Raw genomic sequence first — 15,175 nt, 5'->3', positions numbered from 1 at the left:
ATTAGCCTCAGTTTCAGTTAGTTTAAGTTGGTTTTTAGGTAATTTCAGTTATGATAAATGTAGCTAAATAAAAGATGCTAACGCTAAGAGCTTCACTGAGAAGTAACGTTAGCTATATAATACTGTAGCGTTAAAAGGATAATGAGGACTGAGCACAAATATTCAGTTTATTGTTTTTCATCAGCAAACTTATCTGACAGACCTCCAGAACGTAACTTAAGGTATGAAAATTTACTTCTTTTCTTTGGTAGATATCTGTAAAAATATATCTCTGACTGCTTTTCACATCTGTTGGTTCAGTCACAACAGCTCTTCACCCTTTTTTTTTGTAATATTAAAATTTAGACGCTATTAAATCCTATGATTCAAGCTAATGCTGCTAATCTCCATGTTCAACCGTCACTTTTTTACCGCTCAGTGACCGTAACCATGGAGACCTCAGCTCGCTGTGACGTCACACACATGCCCTCTATTAATAATAATCAGTGGGCTACAGGCTAAATAACAGGAAACGCTTTGGTGTTTAATTTAATCAGGTTTAACAGCAGCACAAACTACATCCATCAAAATGAGCACACAAGTTCGTTATAACCTTTTTGGCATTTTTTTTTCTACACCAGCTGAATATTATTAATAGTCAACAAAGGGCGATTTAGTGCAGGACTGTGGTTGTTTTCGCTAGTTTACCTTATGTTTTGGCAAGTGAGCATAAAGAGGATTTATTATTATTATTATTCTTTGTTATGGTGCATTGAGAGAAAAGGGAAAAAAAATCCACAATGGCTTTTATTTTATTTTATTTATTTATTTATTTATCTATTAGTTCAAAAAAAAAATTGTAAAGTAATTTCCTAAAGAATGAAAAATTAAATAATTTCCCTATCTTAAAAGGATAAATAATTAAGTGATACCAATGTGTTCATTTAAAGCACTTCCACATCATTTTATAAATTCAGTCTGATCCTCAAAAAAAAAAACAAAAAAAAGGTGTCATATCCTTAAATAAACACTCTCTCTAACGTGAGCACGACGGGCGTCTGTGACACAAACAACAACAAAAAAAAAATGTAACACATGAAAATCAAGTCGATGGCAGTTTGAAAACATCAAATACAAGCGAGATGAATTAGAGCAAATTCATTAGTTTCAGTGACATAAAAATTAGTTTTAAAATCTTAACATTTCAGACGTTGAATGTGCTGGTAAGTAACACAGTGAAGTTTGTCTCGTTCCTCAGTTCTCTAATGGGGGATAATACGTTAATGTAACAGGGATTTAAATTAGGATTTGATGTTAATATGCCACCTTTAATTAACTGGACAGAGCTCTTTGTTGTTAACTCATTAAATTAAATGTCAGTTATGGCATAAATACCTAAATAAAATTTGGCTTTAAAATATAGAATATATATTAATACTGTTTGTCTTATGAATCAAACTGTCACTTAAATGAGGAGGAGGAGGAGTTCATATTCTTAATTCTGAGCTGTGAAGAGGAGAGAGGAGAGACGGGGTCGTAGAACGTGACATCTGACACTTTTCATGCTGCTATACTGTCGATAACGTGGCGTTTCCAGGACAGACGTGTTCTCACAGTTTGGGGGTGTCGGTGGGAGCCAGTGGAGCTCTGCCCCTCTTGAATCGAGGCGGTAGATTCTCGTCACTGTCGTCTCCTGCAGGACATGACAGCAGAGCTTCGGTTAGAGGTGTGACCGTAAACCGACATCCTGATAACACGATGCACGGACGACAGGACCATCCTCACTGTTTTTTAATCCGTTGCCTCCATGTCTTTCAGTTAGTTTTACTTCCTGTCCTCATGTTTGATTGTTTTTTTACCTACCATCATCCTCCTTGTTTAATAAATCGCCTTGTATCTGGAAACCTCCTTGTGTCCTCTAGTTTTCACCAGGCAAGCGCCGGCGAGTTTATTCACCTTTGTTTCCTCATTTCCTGATACAAATATGCCACAAATCAAAATATCTGTTTGCACAGCTTCCGTGCGTTTACAGGACAAACAGTGGCGCAAACAGGCGGTGCAAAAACTGAGCAAAAACTCAGATTCAAAACAAGGCACATCACAAAAACAAAAGATCAGAAGCAAAGATGCGACGCACACACAACAAACCAACTTGCATTGGTGCTGGAGGACACCGGAAAAAAATCTCATTCTGCAGCAGGAATTTTCCAGAACTAATGTTTTTCACTGGGGTTCCTGTAGGTGGCGGTGTTTTCTTCAATCAGTCCTTATAGTAGGTCACTAATGTGCATTGTTTTCTGTGTAATGGAAGTTTTCTGCATCACCACAAGGTGAGTGCATGAATGAACTTCAAATACAAGCATAATTTCAGATGAAATTCAGTGTGCAATGTATCTGCACGTACATAAAGGATGTCTCTGGTCTATGAGTGTCCACAGGTGCTGCCTGCTCTGTTGAATGTATGTTTTGCAGTGCACAGGAATACTTCTGCATGCTAAATATCAGCTGTTGAATGTATGTTTTGCAGTGCACAGGACTACTAATACATGCTAAATATCAGCTGTTGAACGCCGCTGCAAATGGCAGCTCTGGAAAGTGGCACTTCATCTTTAGAAGCTTGGTTTACACAACTGCAGCGGCTCTCGGAGAGTGGCCTTATGTTGTTGTTAAGCTAGATTTATGGTTCTGTGTTAAATCTGTGCTGTAGGTACGCGACGGGGCAGGGTAGTCATGGAGACAGTGTGACGTCACTGCTGTTTAAGCGCCGCCATCTTTGTGTCCGAAAGTGTAAACAGAGAAGAAGGGGTGAATTAAGACCTGCCACTAAAAACATAAACAGAACTTCAAATAAAGGCTGCGTTATTTTCATTATTAGAGAACGGGATACAGAAGATTTAACTGCCTAAAATTGCAACTATGAACAAAATTACACATAACGGTGCGTCCGTTTCAAAGATTAGCAACGGGCTACCATACAAAACAAGCTAACCAGGGCAATAAGTTTAAAAAATGATAAAACTCACCGCACTCAGACTTTAAAAGAGATTACTAATCTATTAATTGACGAAGCGAAGGCAAGACTGATCCGCTTCAATCAGAAAATATTAGCGACCAATCAGCCAATCAGAAAATAGTACGTGTCGTTGTCAGGTGAAATAGGAGCGCCCTAACCACGCCTTCCGGAAATGCGCGAATATCTGCAGTCGTCGAAGAAGAACAGCAAGCGGAAGTCCGCGATCTGGTAATCACTTAATTTATTATTATTGTTATTATTATTATTGTTGTTGTTTAAAATAGTTGCTTATTACAGTCTAGAAACTGTGCAGGACTGTGCACTCTAAGGTAAATTCAAAAACTTGAGAGCCCTGAGCTAACATACATATATAAGATATATATAAGAAAGCTGTACTTTTGAAGGCTTCGGGTTAATTTGGGGCCGACGCTTTGCAGATTTTAAGGGGCAATATAAAGTTAAAGGCAATAAATATGGATCACAACCAACAATTGATGCGGTTGCACCGTCATGACGGTCAATGTAGAAAAACTAATCGGGCAGAAATATAGCAGCAGGCACTCTGGAAGTAATGTCTTTGAATAGCTACGTGCCCTAGGCCGTAACCTGATGTAAACCTAAAAAGGAACTAGTTTTTGGACGTATCAGCTACCTTGCAGCACACCTACAGCATAGAGGGAGTCACAACAATAAATCCAGCTTAATTGTAAATGGCGGAGGTTAAAACCAGACAGCTGTTTCACGTGTTTCTAATTTTTGAAATATGTCCTGCTGCAAATCCCTTTTGCAATTCTGACATTTTGTTGGCGACCCACACGCTTACACCCAGAAATGCAAAGAATATCACATGCATGAGAGAAAGAGAGAGAGCTTTTATTCTCATGCCCAAAACTGAGATGAAGTTGTGGCTCAGTACAGAACAGAATTGTGCAGAATTTTGTGAAAAGCTGTACACGCTGGGTTTGGAGTCGTTGGCCTGTGTGGTATGAAGCTGCGTTACTGGCGCGGGGCAGATTTGACCCGCTACTCCACAGCTGCCCTGCAACCCAAAGCCGATACCGACCCCCCTGTCCAGCTTTGACATGTGACTCTCCACCTGTGATTGGACGAGTTTTTTTTTTATTATTATTTATTTTTTTTTTTTGAGATGGGCACGAAGGGACCAGGAACCAGGGACGAGGTCGGGTGGGATCAGATGAGTTCACAGAAACCCAAACAGTGGTCACACTGGATTAGCATGGCACTGAGTTTTTTCGACATTCCCTAAATTTACAAGCTCTAATCCTCCTCAGATAAGAACACAGCTGCTGCCCCGGCTGACATCACCACTGCTCTTCTATCAGTTGCAATACAGAAACGACACAATTCGCTGAACATGGGGGAAAATTTAGCCAAAAACAGTCTGAAACAAATATAAGCCAACACTCTGTTAATTTACAGATAAGCTGTTTTTTGTTTTTTTTTTAATGAGGACAAATTTAACTTTTACTGCTACTGTACCAAATACGACTGTAAGCTGGAGAGCTGTGGAGACAAAACAAACACTAATGCTGAGCAGCTGGCAACGAGGGAATTCTAATTTAAAGTATGGTTGGAAATCAGGATAATAATCCAGATAAAGATGAAAAGGTCATTCAATGTCAATATCTGCGCTAAAAAAACAGTTTTTGCAGCCTGAAGTCATTCTCCCAATGAAACGTGTTTTTATTTTTTAAAAAGCAAGCAGCTACACCGTGAGAAGATAAATAAGAGCCAAAAACAGAAAAGGTACATAAAATTTGACCACATCTACAAAAGTCTACAAAAACCTTGGTCCAATTAATTACACGTAAGACAATCCACAGTTATTTAAGAACAAAGTCCATTTGGCATGTATAAATAAAGGTAAAAACTTGCCTATTTGTCGCTGGATTGTAGAGGTTTACACAAATAATAATAAAGAGCAATTCTTAGTTTGAAGTTTCAGAACAAGCAGATAATGCTGAGATAGTTTGTCCTATTTCTAATTGCAAGAAAGAACTTTGACCATCTTGAATTTGACTATTGCAAACTAGCTGTGTAGTCATGTGTTCTTTCATGTAGTGATGGAGCCAAGTTAAACACCATGCATTAAAAATCATACCTAAAAATAACAGAAATTCCTCTGAAAGGGTGACAAGGGATACTAAAATTAAGGTAGAACAGAAAAGTTACTAAGGACTGTACATACACCAAACATATTTTGGACCTGGCAATCATTCGTGTGGATGTTACTTGTTACCATCCACAAAGACCAGATCAAACACCCCCACCCCATAAAAATGACACTCCTTGATGGCAACAGCCATCCCAAGCAGGATGCAGCCTGACACAGACACAAAAAAATAAAAAAAACATGAAGAACAGGACAAGGTGTTGACCTCGCCTCCAAATTCACTAGATCCCAAACTGATCAAGTATCTGTGGGATGAGGAAACTCCATCTCCAAAGCCCAAATTCAAATTCAAAGCCATTCTCTGATGAATCACAGCTGTTCTGGAGGCACAAGAGAGACCTGCACGCTCCCTTAGGAAGGTGGTCATAATGTTATGCCTGGTCGCTGTAGTAATGTTCTACTCATACATTTGCAATATTGTCATAAATCTGTAAATGAATGTTGGAAAAATATTAATTCAGCCCTTCATTGCACCACAAGGCCAAGGTTAGTAAGATCTGTGCACCGCAATCCTTGCACATGCATACACACCACCCCCATGCGACTCTCCACCCGGGTGAGGTACTTACATGTAGCTTAAGTGGTGACCCAGTGTGTTAGCTCCAGAACCCTGCCCCTCTACCTCAAATAATCCCTCTCACTGCCATAATCCATTAAGGAGCCCGCCACATCAGTAAAGTCCTCCAGGACCAGGCTGGTGGAGTCCTCACCAGAGGGCAGCTCCGGGTCTGATGCCCAAGGGTGGGAACGGTCATGCTGGGGGGCGTGGGGTTCGTCCAGCGCGGTCTTCCTTGGTCCCTGTTGAGATTGAGCTGGGTCAGACGACTGGTAGGCCGGCACCGGTTCAGTTTGTTGCTCCCTGGGCATGCCGCCATCGCTACCGCTGCCGCCCTCGCTGCTCTGCGAGGAGGGGGCCAGCACGTGGTAGAGGCTCGGCAGGCGGATGTCCAGCAGCACGCCGCTCTTCACGTAGAGCTTGTTGTTGAGGTTGTAGAGCTTCTCGGCGATGTCGTATCCCAGCATGACGGAGAAGATGCGTGCGATGTAGCGTTCCTTAGAGATCAGCATGTAGAGGCGGCGGCGACGCCATGAGACGTAGCGGGAGTCTTCTTCTGCTGTCAGGGTCACCTGTGGAGCGTGAACGAAAAACTTTAATCAGTGCATTAAATGAGATCTTAGGAGTCTTTGACCTCTAGTAGCAGTGTATAGCCAAGCATTTATGAGTTTGTTTGAGAGATCAGGTCAACACAGACTCAGGATAAGAGTCTGATTGAGGTAGAATTTTGTAGAAAGTGCCTCATGTGTAAGAATGGATGCTCTTCTTTGTTATTAATGATAGTTATATAGTATAATTGGGTCTTAGGAATCTTTGGTGGCTATGAAGGTTCTCGGTCATCCAGGTCATGGTAATCTAAAAGGGAGTTTAAGAAGAAGAACTGAAATGGGCCTTGACAGTCAAGCTGAGAGTCGGTTATTTGCTGTTGGACCGTCAGTGTCTGTGACCCTAGTTTTTGTGCTTTTGCAACTAGCTGGAGGTCTGATGGCAGCTTTTTAGACTAGACTGGCTGTTCATCCCTTTCACATCAAAAATACTGGGTTGACCCGGGATTTTCCAGATCTGACCTCCCGCTGTGAGAGCTGCATGCCTGTATTTTTCCGCCCTCTCATATGTCATTGTGTTGACAATGTCAACATTACACATTTAAGTGCAGTGAATCTCTTCTTCTCCACAGATGCAGAGCAGCTCACAGATCTCACGGTTTTACCAGTGCGCTGCCATAATCGATACAAAAGTGCCATGTCGCTATAGAAGCTGTATATAAACACATGCGCAGTTCACATCAAGATTCCTCAGTGCGATTTCCCGAACATGACGTAGGGCTAGTTAACCTATTCCACCAGTGATCCTGTAACAACACATTTGATTGTTTGATTGACAAAGTGGACAAAAATCTCTGCCCTTCAGAGAAACATTTACTTCTTGCTGCTCCTTTCCAATCATGGAGGTGTTGGTTTCAAGATATAGTGTTCAGTTATGTACAAATTCTGTTGTCCACTTTCATGTAAGGAATGAATAAATAAATAAATAAAGAGCAGTCTCTTATGGGAGTAGACCAAAACTTTGCTCTGTTTTTGAGCTGCTCGCAGCCCTGGAGCTTCTACAGTGACACAGTCTGACAGGACGTCCAGACACAAAATCAGAATGAGTCAGGCAGGTGCGTTAACGTCATTGTGTACATTAGCGGGTTGATGCGGCATTACTGTTCACATCGATAAAATCCTAGATTGATTGCCAGGTCGACCCTTTCACATCGAAGAAATTTAGCCAAACACACTCTGAAACTAATATAAACCAACACCAAAGTGACTTTGTCTGTAGCTCTTCTGTCTGTAATGCACCCAGCTAGTTTCCTAGCTAGTCCTAGCCATCGTCTTTGAAGTGTGTTCAAGTGGGTCAGACACAATCTAATGCAACATCGCAGTTGGCCTTTTGTTGCTGGTAGTTCTTTAATGACGTTCTGGTGATAAATTATTGCTTTCTGCATCGCTGCTTCTGTTTGTTCACCACACCAGTCCTTTTTGAAACCTTCTTAGGATCTGAACATCCAGCCAGAACTTGACCGAACCTAAACCTTTTGTTTCCATTCTTACGGAACTAAAAGTAACCAGATATGTGAAAGACAAGAGGACAACTACTTTCCCTGTTCGGCTTATATGTCAGATGTTGAGTCCGATCGCATGCGACAAAAGACAACCTGTCGGCACTTCATTTTGGACTTTGAACCCCACATCCACTTTACCTAAACTGCAAGCTGAAACTACATCAGTGTCTCCTGGAGTGAGGTGCAAGCTGAGGATTCGTACCTGGAACTTTCCCTCTTCGTTTGGTCTGAGAGACTCCCACTCAGGAGAGTCGAGGAACTGGTGGCGGTGGATGTAGTGCAGGAACTGACCCTCCAAACACACGCTGATCCTGAGAGAAAGGCAGATATGCAGGGTTAAAAAGGGAGACGGGGGATTAAGATGTGTTAATGTGAGCAGAGAGAGCTGGAGGTCACTTTGAAGGGCCAGTGTCTCTGCAAAGCAAACTAGAGAACGACTGCAAAGTACCTTGAGGTTTCCTCTCTTCTGCCAAAATTATTTCTATACGCTGGGAGCTTAATTTTAAACTCTAAGGACATTCCTCCTCCAGACGGAAGCTTTATTTGAAAGTGGTGCAGAGTGAGATAATCCAGTGCACTAAACATGACGTCTTCATTGGGTTAGATCAAACATTTCTATTTTATTCTTCTTTCGGTGAAAGATAAATGTTGTCGTGTAAGTGCTGCAGACGTTCTGCTTTGTTTCAGTCACCTGACGTGCACAGAAAACAAGGAAGTCTCTTAAAAAATCTCCAGACTCTCTGCATCAGATAACTAAAGTTTAAAGTAACACATTCTGAGGATTTAATAAAGGATTCAAGGTTTTTTTATTTGTCAATCGCAACCATACAGAAGCATGAGATGGAACGAAATTATGCACTCGGGTCCCAGATTATTTCCCATAGTAACTATAATATATAGATATTAAATAAAACAATATAGATAAGAATAAAGGTAAATAAAATAAAGGATAAATTAAGTGGAAATATAAATAAACAAAGCAACAGCAGCATGAATTTGTGCAAAACATTGGACTAAAGTCAGTATAAACTGACACTGGACATTTGACTCAAAGCTTTTAAAAAGTCTGTTCAGTGCTGAGATGTTGTGACAGGTTAGAGCTACTAGCATCCTTTATTTAGACAAGTTAAATCAATGGATGTTCATTGGAAGCTATTTTTCTGCGTGGTTGTATTAATTACACCAGCCCAGAGGGACTTCCACTGGAGAGCCCTGTGCATAAAATGTCACAGCATTTCTGGTATGGGAGCTTTTCGGTGCATGAACTAAACAAATAAAGGACGTATCCTTTTTACAGCCATGTTCATGGATTGGAAATAGATCTACAAAACTAGGATCTTAGTCTAGCGATAAATAAATAAATAAAAATCTTCTTAGAATAGTTTAGACATGTCCCCAAAAAACTAAAAGATAATGCAAGTTTAGGTGTCCACATACTTTTGGTCATGTATTGCACTTACGTCCGAGTTGTAGCACATTAAAACAGTTTCTGACAATTAAGAATAAGAATGAAGAAGAACATAAATTAAATCTGTATAAGTGTTAGAGGGAATATGAAGTTAAGAACTATTTGTGAGTCAGTTCAATACAGAATATGTTATTGTGGCAGGTTTAAGAGTAGTTTTATCTAGACTCTAAAAAACAATGTGTTTTAATTAGCAGTTATTGTGTTAATTACCTTCTAAGGTAGCGATGAATGTGTTTCCACCAGGGAGCCACGTAGTAAAAATGTCACCACACAGCTTGGACTGTGCTCATTTGTACTTGTAGTATATGAATAAAAGTGTGTGGACACATCACATCCTGTATTCTGAGGTTCTGGTTTGCAGCTGAATCTGAGCAGGTTCTTAAATCTGAGCTACAGATTTATACTTTACACTCATGGTGTCACGTTTCAGTATCCGCATACTTTCAGTCATGTAACACCATTTGGTCGTGTCACCACTAAAATTGTCGTTCTAAAGTCGTCCCCCTGTCGGCACCGTGGCCGACGTTTCATTTAACGTAAGACAATCGGCATCGGCTCAAACCGTCCCACCGCGAGTACGAACACATCATTCAACCAGCTGGCAGACGAGTGCGAGCGGACGGCACGCTGGTGAGTCACAGTCACAAAAATACTCTGTTTACAACATTTCTCACCGCGCCGGGTTCCAGGACTGTGAGATCTAATGCAACTCCAATGCTTTGAGGATGTTTGGACGAAGAGAATACATTTCCTGTGACGGCGACATGCTGCCAACAGCCTGAGAGGGACAAGAATCGGTCTCACTTCCAAATAGTGAATATCTGTTCCTCGCAGATAAAGAAAGCAGAGAAAATAGTATCTACAAGCCCCTATACTGTAACACAAACTACTGAAGTAGCTTTTAGACGTTGTGGATGAGGATCTCACACAGAAAACAAAGCCTACAAAGCCTTGACCTGATTGCATGTGTTGAAAGGTGGCACATTGCAAAATAAGTACGTCTGCTTTCAACACTTAAGTGCAAAAAATGCAACATCTTAAACTCGAAGTTTCTGTCAAGATACTGAGAACTTTTGTTGATGATACTTCTGCACTTTTTACATTTTCTACTTGTCATCAAAGCAAGTGCAATCAGCTTATTTATGTTAACAATGAATCCAATGATTATGTTAGTGAGAAGCGTGTCCTTATAGAAACAAACTCCCTGACAACGGTCTCTCTCGGTTTAATCTGTATAAACACACATCTTCAGATATTGTCGGGAATAAATAAAACCGAGCGCCAAAGCCTTTTTTTAGTTTCTGTGTGTAGTCTGAGTTGCTTCCACGCAAATCACCTTTTGAGGTCAAAACATCAAGTAAATGCCGCGAGCAACGTCCTGTAAATCTGTTCTCCTGTCTCAAGTTGCTAAGCAGACTCTGAACAATAAGACTACACTGGAAGCCCTGCAACATTAGCAGAAGCTAAATCATCAAAAGATAGCCAATGGGTTCCCAGATTGACCTCAACTGACCGTCGTAGCATCTTTAAGCTAATTGTTTTGGGTTTTGCCCTTTCTGCTGCAACAGCTGCACCAAACGACCAAATATGATTATCTGAAAGACAAATCTGCAGTTAAAGATACAAATGCATGTGATCCAGGAGCGGAGGAGACCAAAAACAGAGCTTAAAAAAGAGTGACTATTAGAGATACTTTCAACAGTAAATCAGTTCGTTTCGTGTATGTGAAAAAAAACAAATTATTGTCTTAATCCGACTTTAACTGGACAAGTTAAGCGCATGTAAACACGTTACTCCGACTAAAATCAGAGTTCTCCTTATCTGACTAATAAATTCTCTTCGCCATGTATGTGCCTTAATCAGAGTTTTAACTGGAACAAAAACATCCAAGAAAGTCAGTCACAGAAGAAGAAGGTAAACAGAGCCAGTAGAAGAACCACCTGAGGGATAGCGCCATCTTATCTGCACCATAAGTAGCGACACATTAAGTACAATATTTAAAAAACTGAAGTATTATCCATCTGGTTGTTGTTTGAAATGCCCGGTCTGCTGCATGAACGACTCTAGTTTACCATATGACGTAATAGGTCAACCTGACCGGGGGCCGTATTAACCCGCTGACAAGACACATATCACCACCTAGTGTGGAGGAGGAGGAGGAGGACATGTTTTTTTCCGTCATACGTAAACTGGGACGAGAACCACATTCAGAAAGTTGAATTCAGAGCATAGCTCCATTAATCTGTGCACGTAAACGCACTGAGTGATCGTGCCGAGCGTGTTGTAATATGAGACGCCGTATTTATAGCTTGTTGCTAGTTACTGCATGTTTAAGAAACATTTTCAAACTTTTCCTGCTGCTCCTTTTACTGTAGTGTGTTGGTTGTAGAGACAGCTGGTGGGGGTATGTTTCAGAAAGGAGAGCTGGTCCATGGGCGTCTTGCCCTCAACTCAACCGAACGTCGCAGCATCTTTAAGCTAAATGTTTTGGTTCTTAACGCCACAAATTTAGCGGTTTGCTTCATTCTCGTGAGACTCTCATTGGTGCCCTTTCGGCTGCAACAGCTGCACCAAACAGCTGAATGTGACTTCAAGTCCAAATGCATGTGATCCGGGAGCGGAGGAGACCAAAAACAGAGCTTAAAGAAGGGTGAATATTACAAGTACTTTCATGTGATTGTGTTTATAGCTTGTTGCTAGTTATTGCACGTTTAAGAAACGTGTTCAAAGCTTTGATTTCCTACTACTGCTACTTCTTTTACTGTAGTTTGTGGCTCTAGAGACGGTTGGTGGTAGGTTTCTAGACGTGCACACACACTTCCCACCTTCCAGACAGCAGAAAGGAGAGCTGGTCGATGGGCGTCTTGCCCTCCACCAAACGTTGTGGCATCTTTAAGCTAACTGTTTTGGTTCTTAACGCCACAAATTTAGCGGTTTGTTTCTTTCTCGTGAGACTCTCATTGGTGCCCTTTCTGCTGCAACAGCTGCACCAAACAGCTGAATGTGACTTGAGGTCCAAACGCATGTGATCCGGGAGCGGAGGAGACCAAAAACAGAGCTTAAAGAAGAGTGAATATTACAAGTACTTTCATGTGATTGTGTTTATAGCTTGTTGCTAGTTATTGCATGTTTAAGAAACGCATTCAAAGCTTTCCTACTACTTCTTTTACTGTAGTTTGTGGCTCTAGAGACGGTTGGTGGTAGGTTTCTAGACGTGCACACACACTTCCCACCTTCCAGACAGCAGAAAGGAGAGCTGGTCGATGGGCGTCTTGCCCTCCACGGCGTACGTCTGTCCCGCCTTCAGCTCCACCACCTTGTTCTCGAAGGCCCTGGCGATCTCCTTGAACACGTGGACGGGCACGCCCAGCGGCAGGTAGACGGCCTGGTACAGCGAGGTCAGCTCCTCGCTGCGAATGCCCTCCTGGTGCAGCCGGTAGAGCAGGTGGCAGATCTGGAGCAGGCAGGCCAGCAGCAGGAGCAGGTTCCAGGTGAAGACGTCCAGGCCGCACATGGTCAGCCAGCCCCACAGCGTGAGGCAGAGGAAGGCCGGCGACAGGAAGCCGAAGATGAAGAGGCACCCGTAGGCCCCGCTGCCCCCCATGTAGCCCAGGAACAGGAAGGTGTGGCCCAAGTGGTAGATTGCTCCTTCTGTGTTGTTGGTCCAGCCATCGCAGAGAGGGGGGAAGAACAAACTGTCCAACAGAGTCGTGTTTTCCGCGCTCATGTTTTTTAAAACTCCCGAGCTTTAAAGCGAGGCTTTTCTTATCCGGCTCGAAAAAAAACTTTTGGTGCTATTTTTGGAGCTTACAACTAGACGGTCGGAGCTGCTGCAGCCTGATCAAAAATAAACATGTGATACTCAGTAAAAAAAAAAAAAAAAAAAAAAAAAAAAAAATGTCAGAGGTAAATGTTTGTTCCCTTGGCGAGCAGTGGAAAATTCTTCAATGTGAAAAAGTTCTCACGGCTCTATTTGTAATAGAAACACAGCTGGAATGGGGGTCTTCTCCTCCTTCTCCTCTCATCATGCGTCCCTTTCCTTTCCTCCTTCTTCTGGCTTTTCGCCCCGTCTTTCCCCTTCTTCCTGTCTGTCGTCCTTCTCGCTGCGTCTTTCTCTTCCGTCTATGTCTCCGAGCCGCCGGCCCTGCACTGTAAGAGCCAACAGCTGGAAGAGAGGGGATAAGGGAGGGAGGGGGACGAGTGGCTGAGGACGGGGAGGGAGGGGGGGCGTTGATAGAGCCCTAGAAGGATAACCATGTTTGGAATTGAAACCCAAGGAGGAGAGAGTGGCAGATAGAAAGCAGGCCTGCTACTTAACATAACAGAAAGAGAAAGAGAGGGGGGGACAGGAAACAGAAGGGAGGACGGGGACAGTAACAAATATCTCAGTGAGAACCCCACAGAGTGTCGTTTTTATTTCATTTTTTATTTTATTTTTTTAAAGAAAGAAGAGAAAACTTCCTCCAGAGCTTTCGCTAAAAACTTGTCAATGAGTCACGTATACTAGCGGGAGTCCTCGTTTCCTCGGGTGCATATTTAGAGACACTGAAATAAGTGGGATGGCAGCGTAGGTCGGATTTCAGGTATAAACACCCGCACACATGTCCAGCGCTCGCGGCTCACGGGGACACGTGGGACACATCTGAAATGTATATGCTTTTATTCTTTATTTATACAGAGCCATTCAATAAATACATAGATAGAATACGATGGAATCAGACGAATGGAAACTATGAGAGGGAAATTAAACAGAAACAGATTGAGATTCCATAATGACTTAAAAAAAAGGGTTATGCAGATCAGCCACAACATTAAAACCACCGACAGGAGAAGAAAATAACATTTAAAAACCATCTTGTGACAATTTAATGTTCTTCTGGGAAACTTTAGGACCTGGTATTTAATCATGTGGATGTTACTTAGACGTGTACCTAGACCAGGTCCTGGTCTGGTACCCCGACCACATGGCAATAATGACCAGTCTCAGTTACCATGGTAACCGTCTCCCAGTTTAAATGACCTCTCTTTCTGGAGTTAACCCGCTCTCTCTGGGTTGATTAACCTCCCAACGGAGCCCCGGCCTCAAAATTCACTGGATCCCAAACTGATCAAGTGTCTGTGGGATGATCCACAGAGAGAGGCCCCTCCCCTCAACCCATAGGACCCAAAGACCCCCCACTAACAACATCCTGTTTCCAGACACCACAGGGACCCCCCCTCAGAAGAACCATGTCCATTCTCTGATGAGACACAACTGTTTTGGATGCACCAAGGGAGACCTACACTATATTAGGAAGGTGGTCATAATGTTACGCCTGATCAGTTTTATTTGTAGTGTATAAGTTTTGTTGCAGAGTTGAAGGTCCTACAACTTTAAGTGAATTATTATTTGGGACTTTGAATATTTGAAGTGTCTTTCAGGCTCATGTTAACTCGTCAACACAACAATACAAAATACTGACTTAGTCATAATTTTACAAATCTCAGCCACATGAAAGGTGCCAACTTTAATATGCAACGTTCTTCTGGGAAAACTGGGTCTGGACATTTATGTAGAAGTTACTTTGACATCACCTGAACATAGAACAACAGCTTCTCCTTCTTTGAACCACTTTTAATAGATACTGATCCATCCATAGGGAAAGAGGACAGTCAATGGACATTATTAGTCCCTTAGAACAGAAGAAGCTACTTGGATGAAACATCTTCTAAAAGGCAGGTAGACTGGTAAATGGTTTTTGGATAACAGATTTTTGCTGCTTCTGATATAAACTTTGAGGAAGTTGTTCACTTTCTGCCTAATACTGAATATCTCAGCCAGCGACACTGATTCCAACCGGTCGTAATGTTATGACTGA

At 42.0% G+C, this 15,175-nt stretch overlaps 1 protein-coding gene across 2 annotated transcripts; it reads right to left on the bottom strand.

Annotated features, from left to right (window-relative positions):
- Nucleotides 1–496: 496 nt before the first annotated feature.
- popdc2 (popeye domain containing 2) lies at nt 497–13,478 on the bottom strand. 2 transcript variants are annotated; one of them, XM_047601874.1, is made up of 4 exons: nt 12,551–13,478; nt 8,052–8,160; nt 5,756–6,314; nt 497–1,672 (listed from the first exon to the last, which is right to left on the bottom strand). In XM_047601874.1, exons 1-3 carry the CDS (start codon nt 13,042–13,044, stop codon nt 5,805–5,807), a joined length of 1,113 nt encoding a protein of 370 aa, XP_047457830.1. In that variant the 5' UTR covers nt 13,045–13,478; the 3' UTR covers nt 497–1,672; nt 5,756–5,804. The 2 variants fall into 2 exon arrangements, with proteins under 2 accessions (XP_047457830.1, XP_047457831.1); XM_047601875.1 differs by having other exon boundaries at nt 5,897–6,314.
- Between the last annotated feature and the right edge of the window lie 1,697 nt (nt 13,479–15,175).

The sequence above is a fragment of the Mugil cephalus genome, chromosome 12 (assembly GCF_022458985.1).
Source record: "Mugil cephalus isolate CIBA_MC_2020 chromosome 12, CIBA_Mcephalus_1.1, whole genome shotgun sequence".
NCBI classification, from domain to species: Eukaryota; Metazoa; Chordata; class Actinopteri; order Mugiliformes; family Mugilidae; genus Mugil; species Mugil cephalus.
The sequence above is the reverse complement of the archived record's forward strand: the minus strand, read 5'-3'. Positions and strand labels throughout refer to the sequence as shown.

What these genes read in the sequence shown, in the direction of transcription:
- popdc2 (XM_047601874.1), bottom strand. Translation starts at nt 13,044, where the DNA reads ATGAGCGCGGAAAACACGACTCTGTTGGACAGTTTGTTCTTCCCCCCT. An exon ending in TCCTTTCTGCTGTCTGGAAG is followed by an intron (nt 8,161 to 12,550) that starts GTGGGAAGTGTG and finishes CCTTTCTCTCAG; the next exon opens with GATCAGCGTGTGTTTGGAGG. An exon ending in ACGAAGAGGGAAAGTTCCAG is followed by an intron (nt 6,315 to 8,051) that starts GTACGAATCCTC and finishes CACGCTCCACAG; the next exon opens with GTGACCCTGACAGCAGAAGA.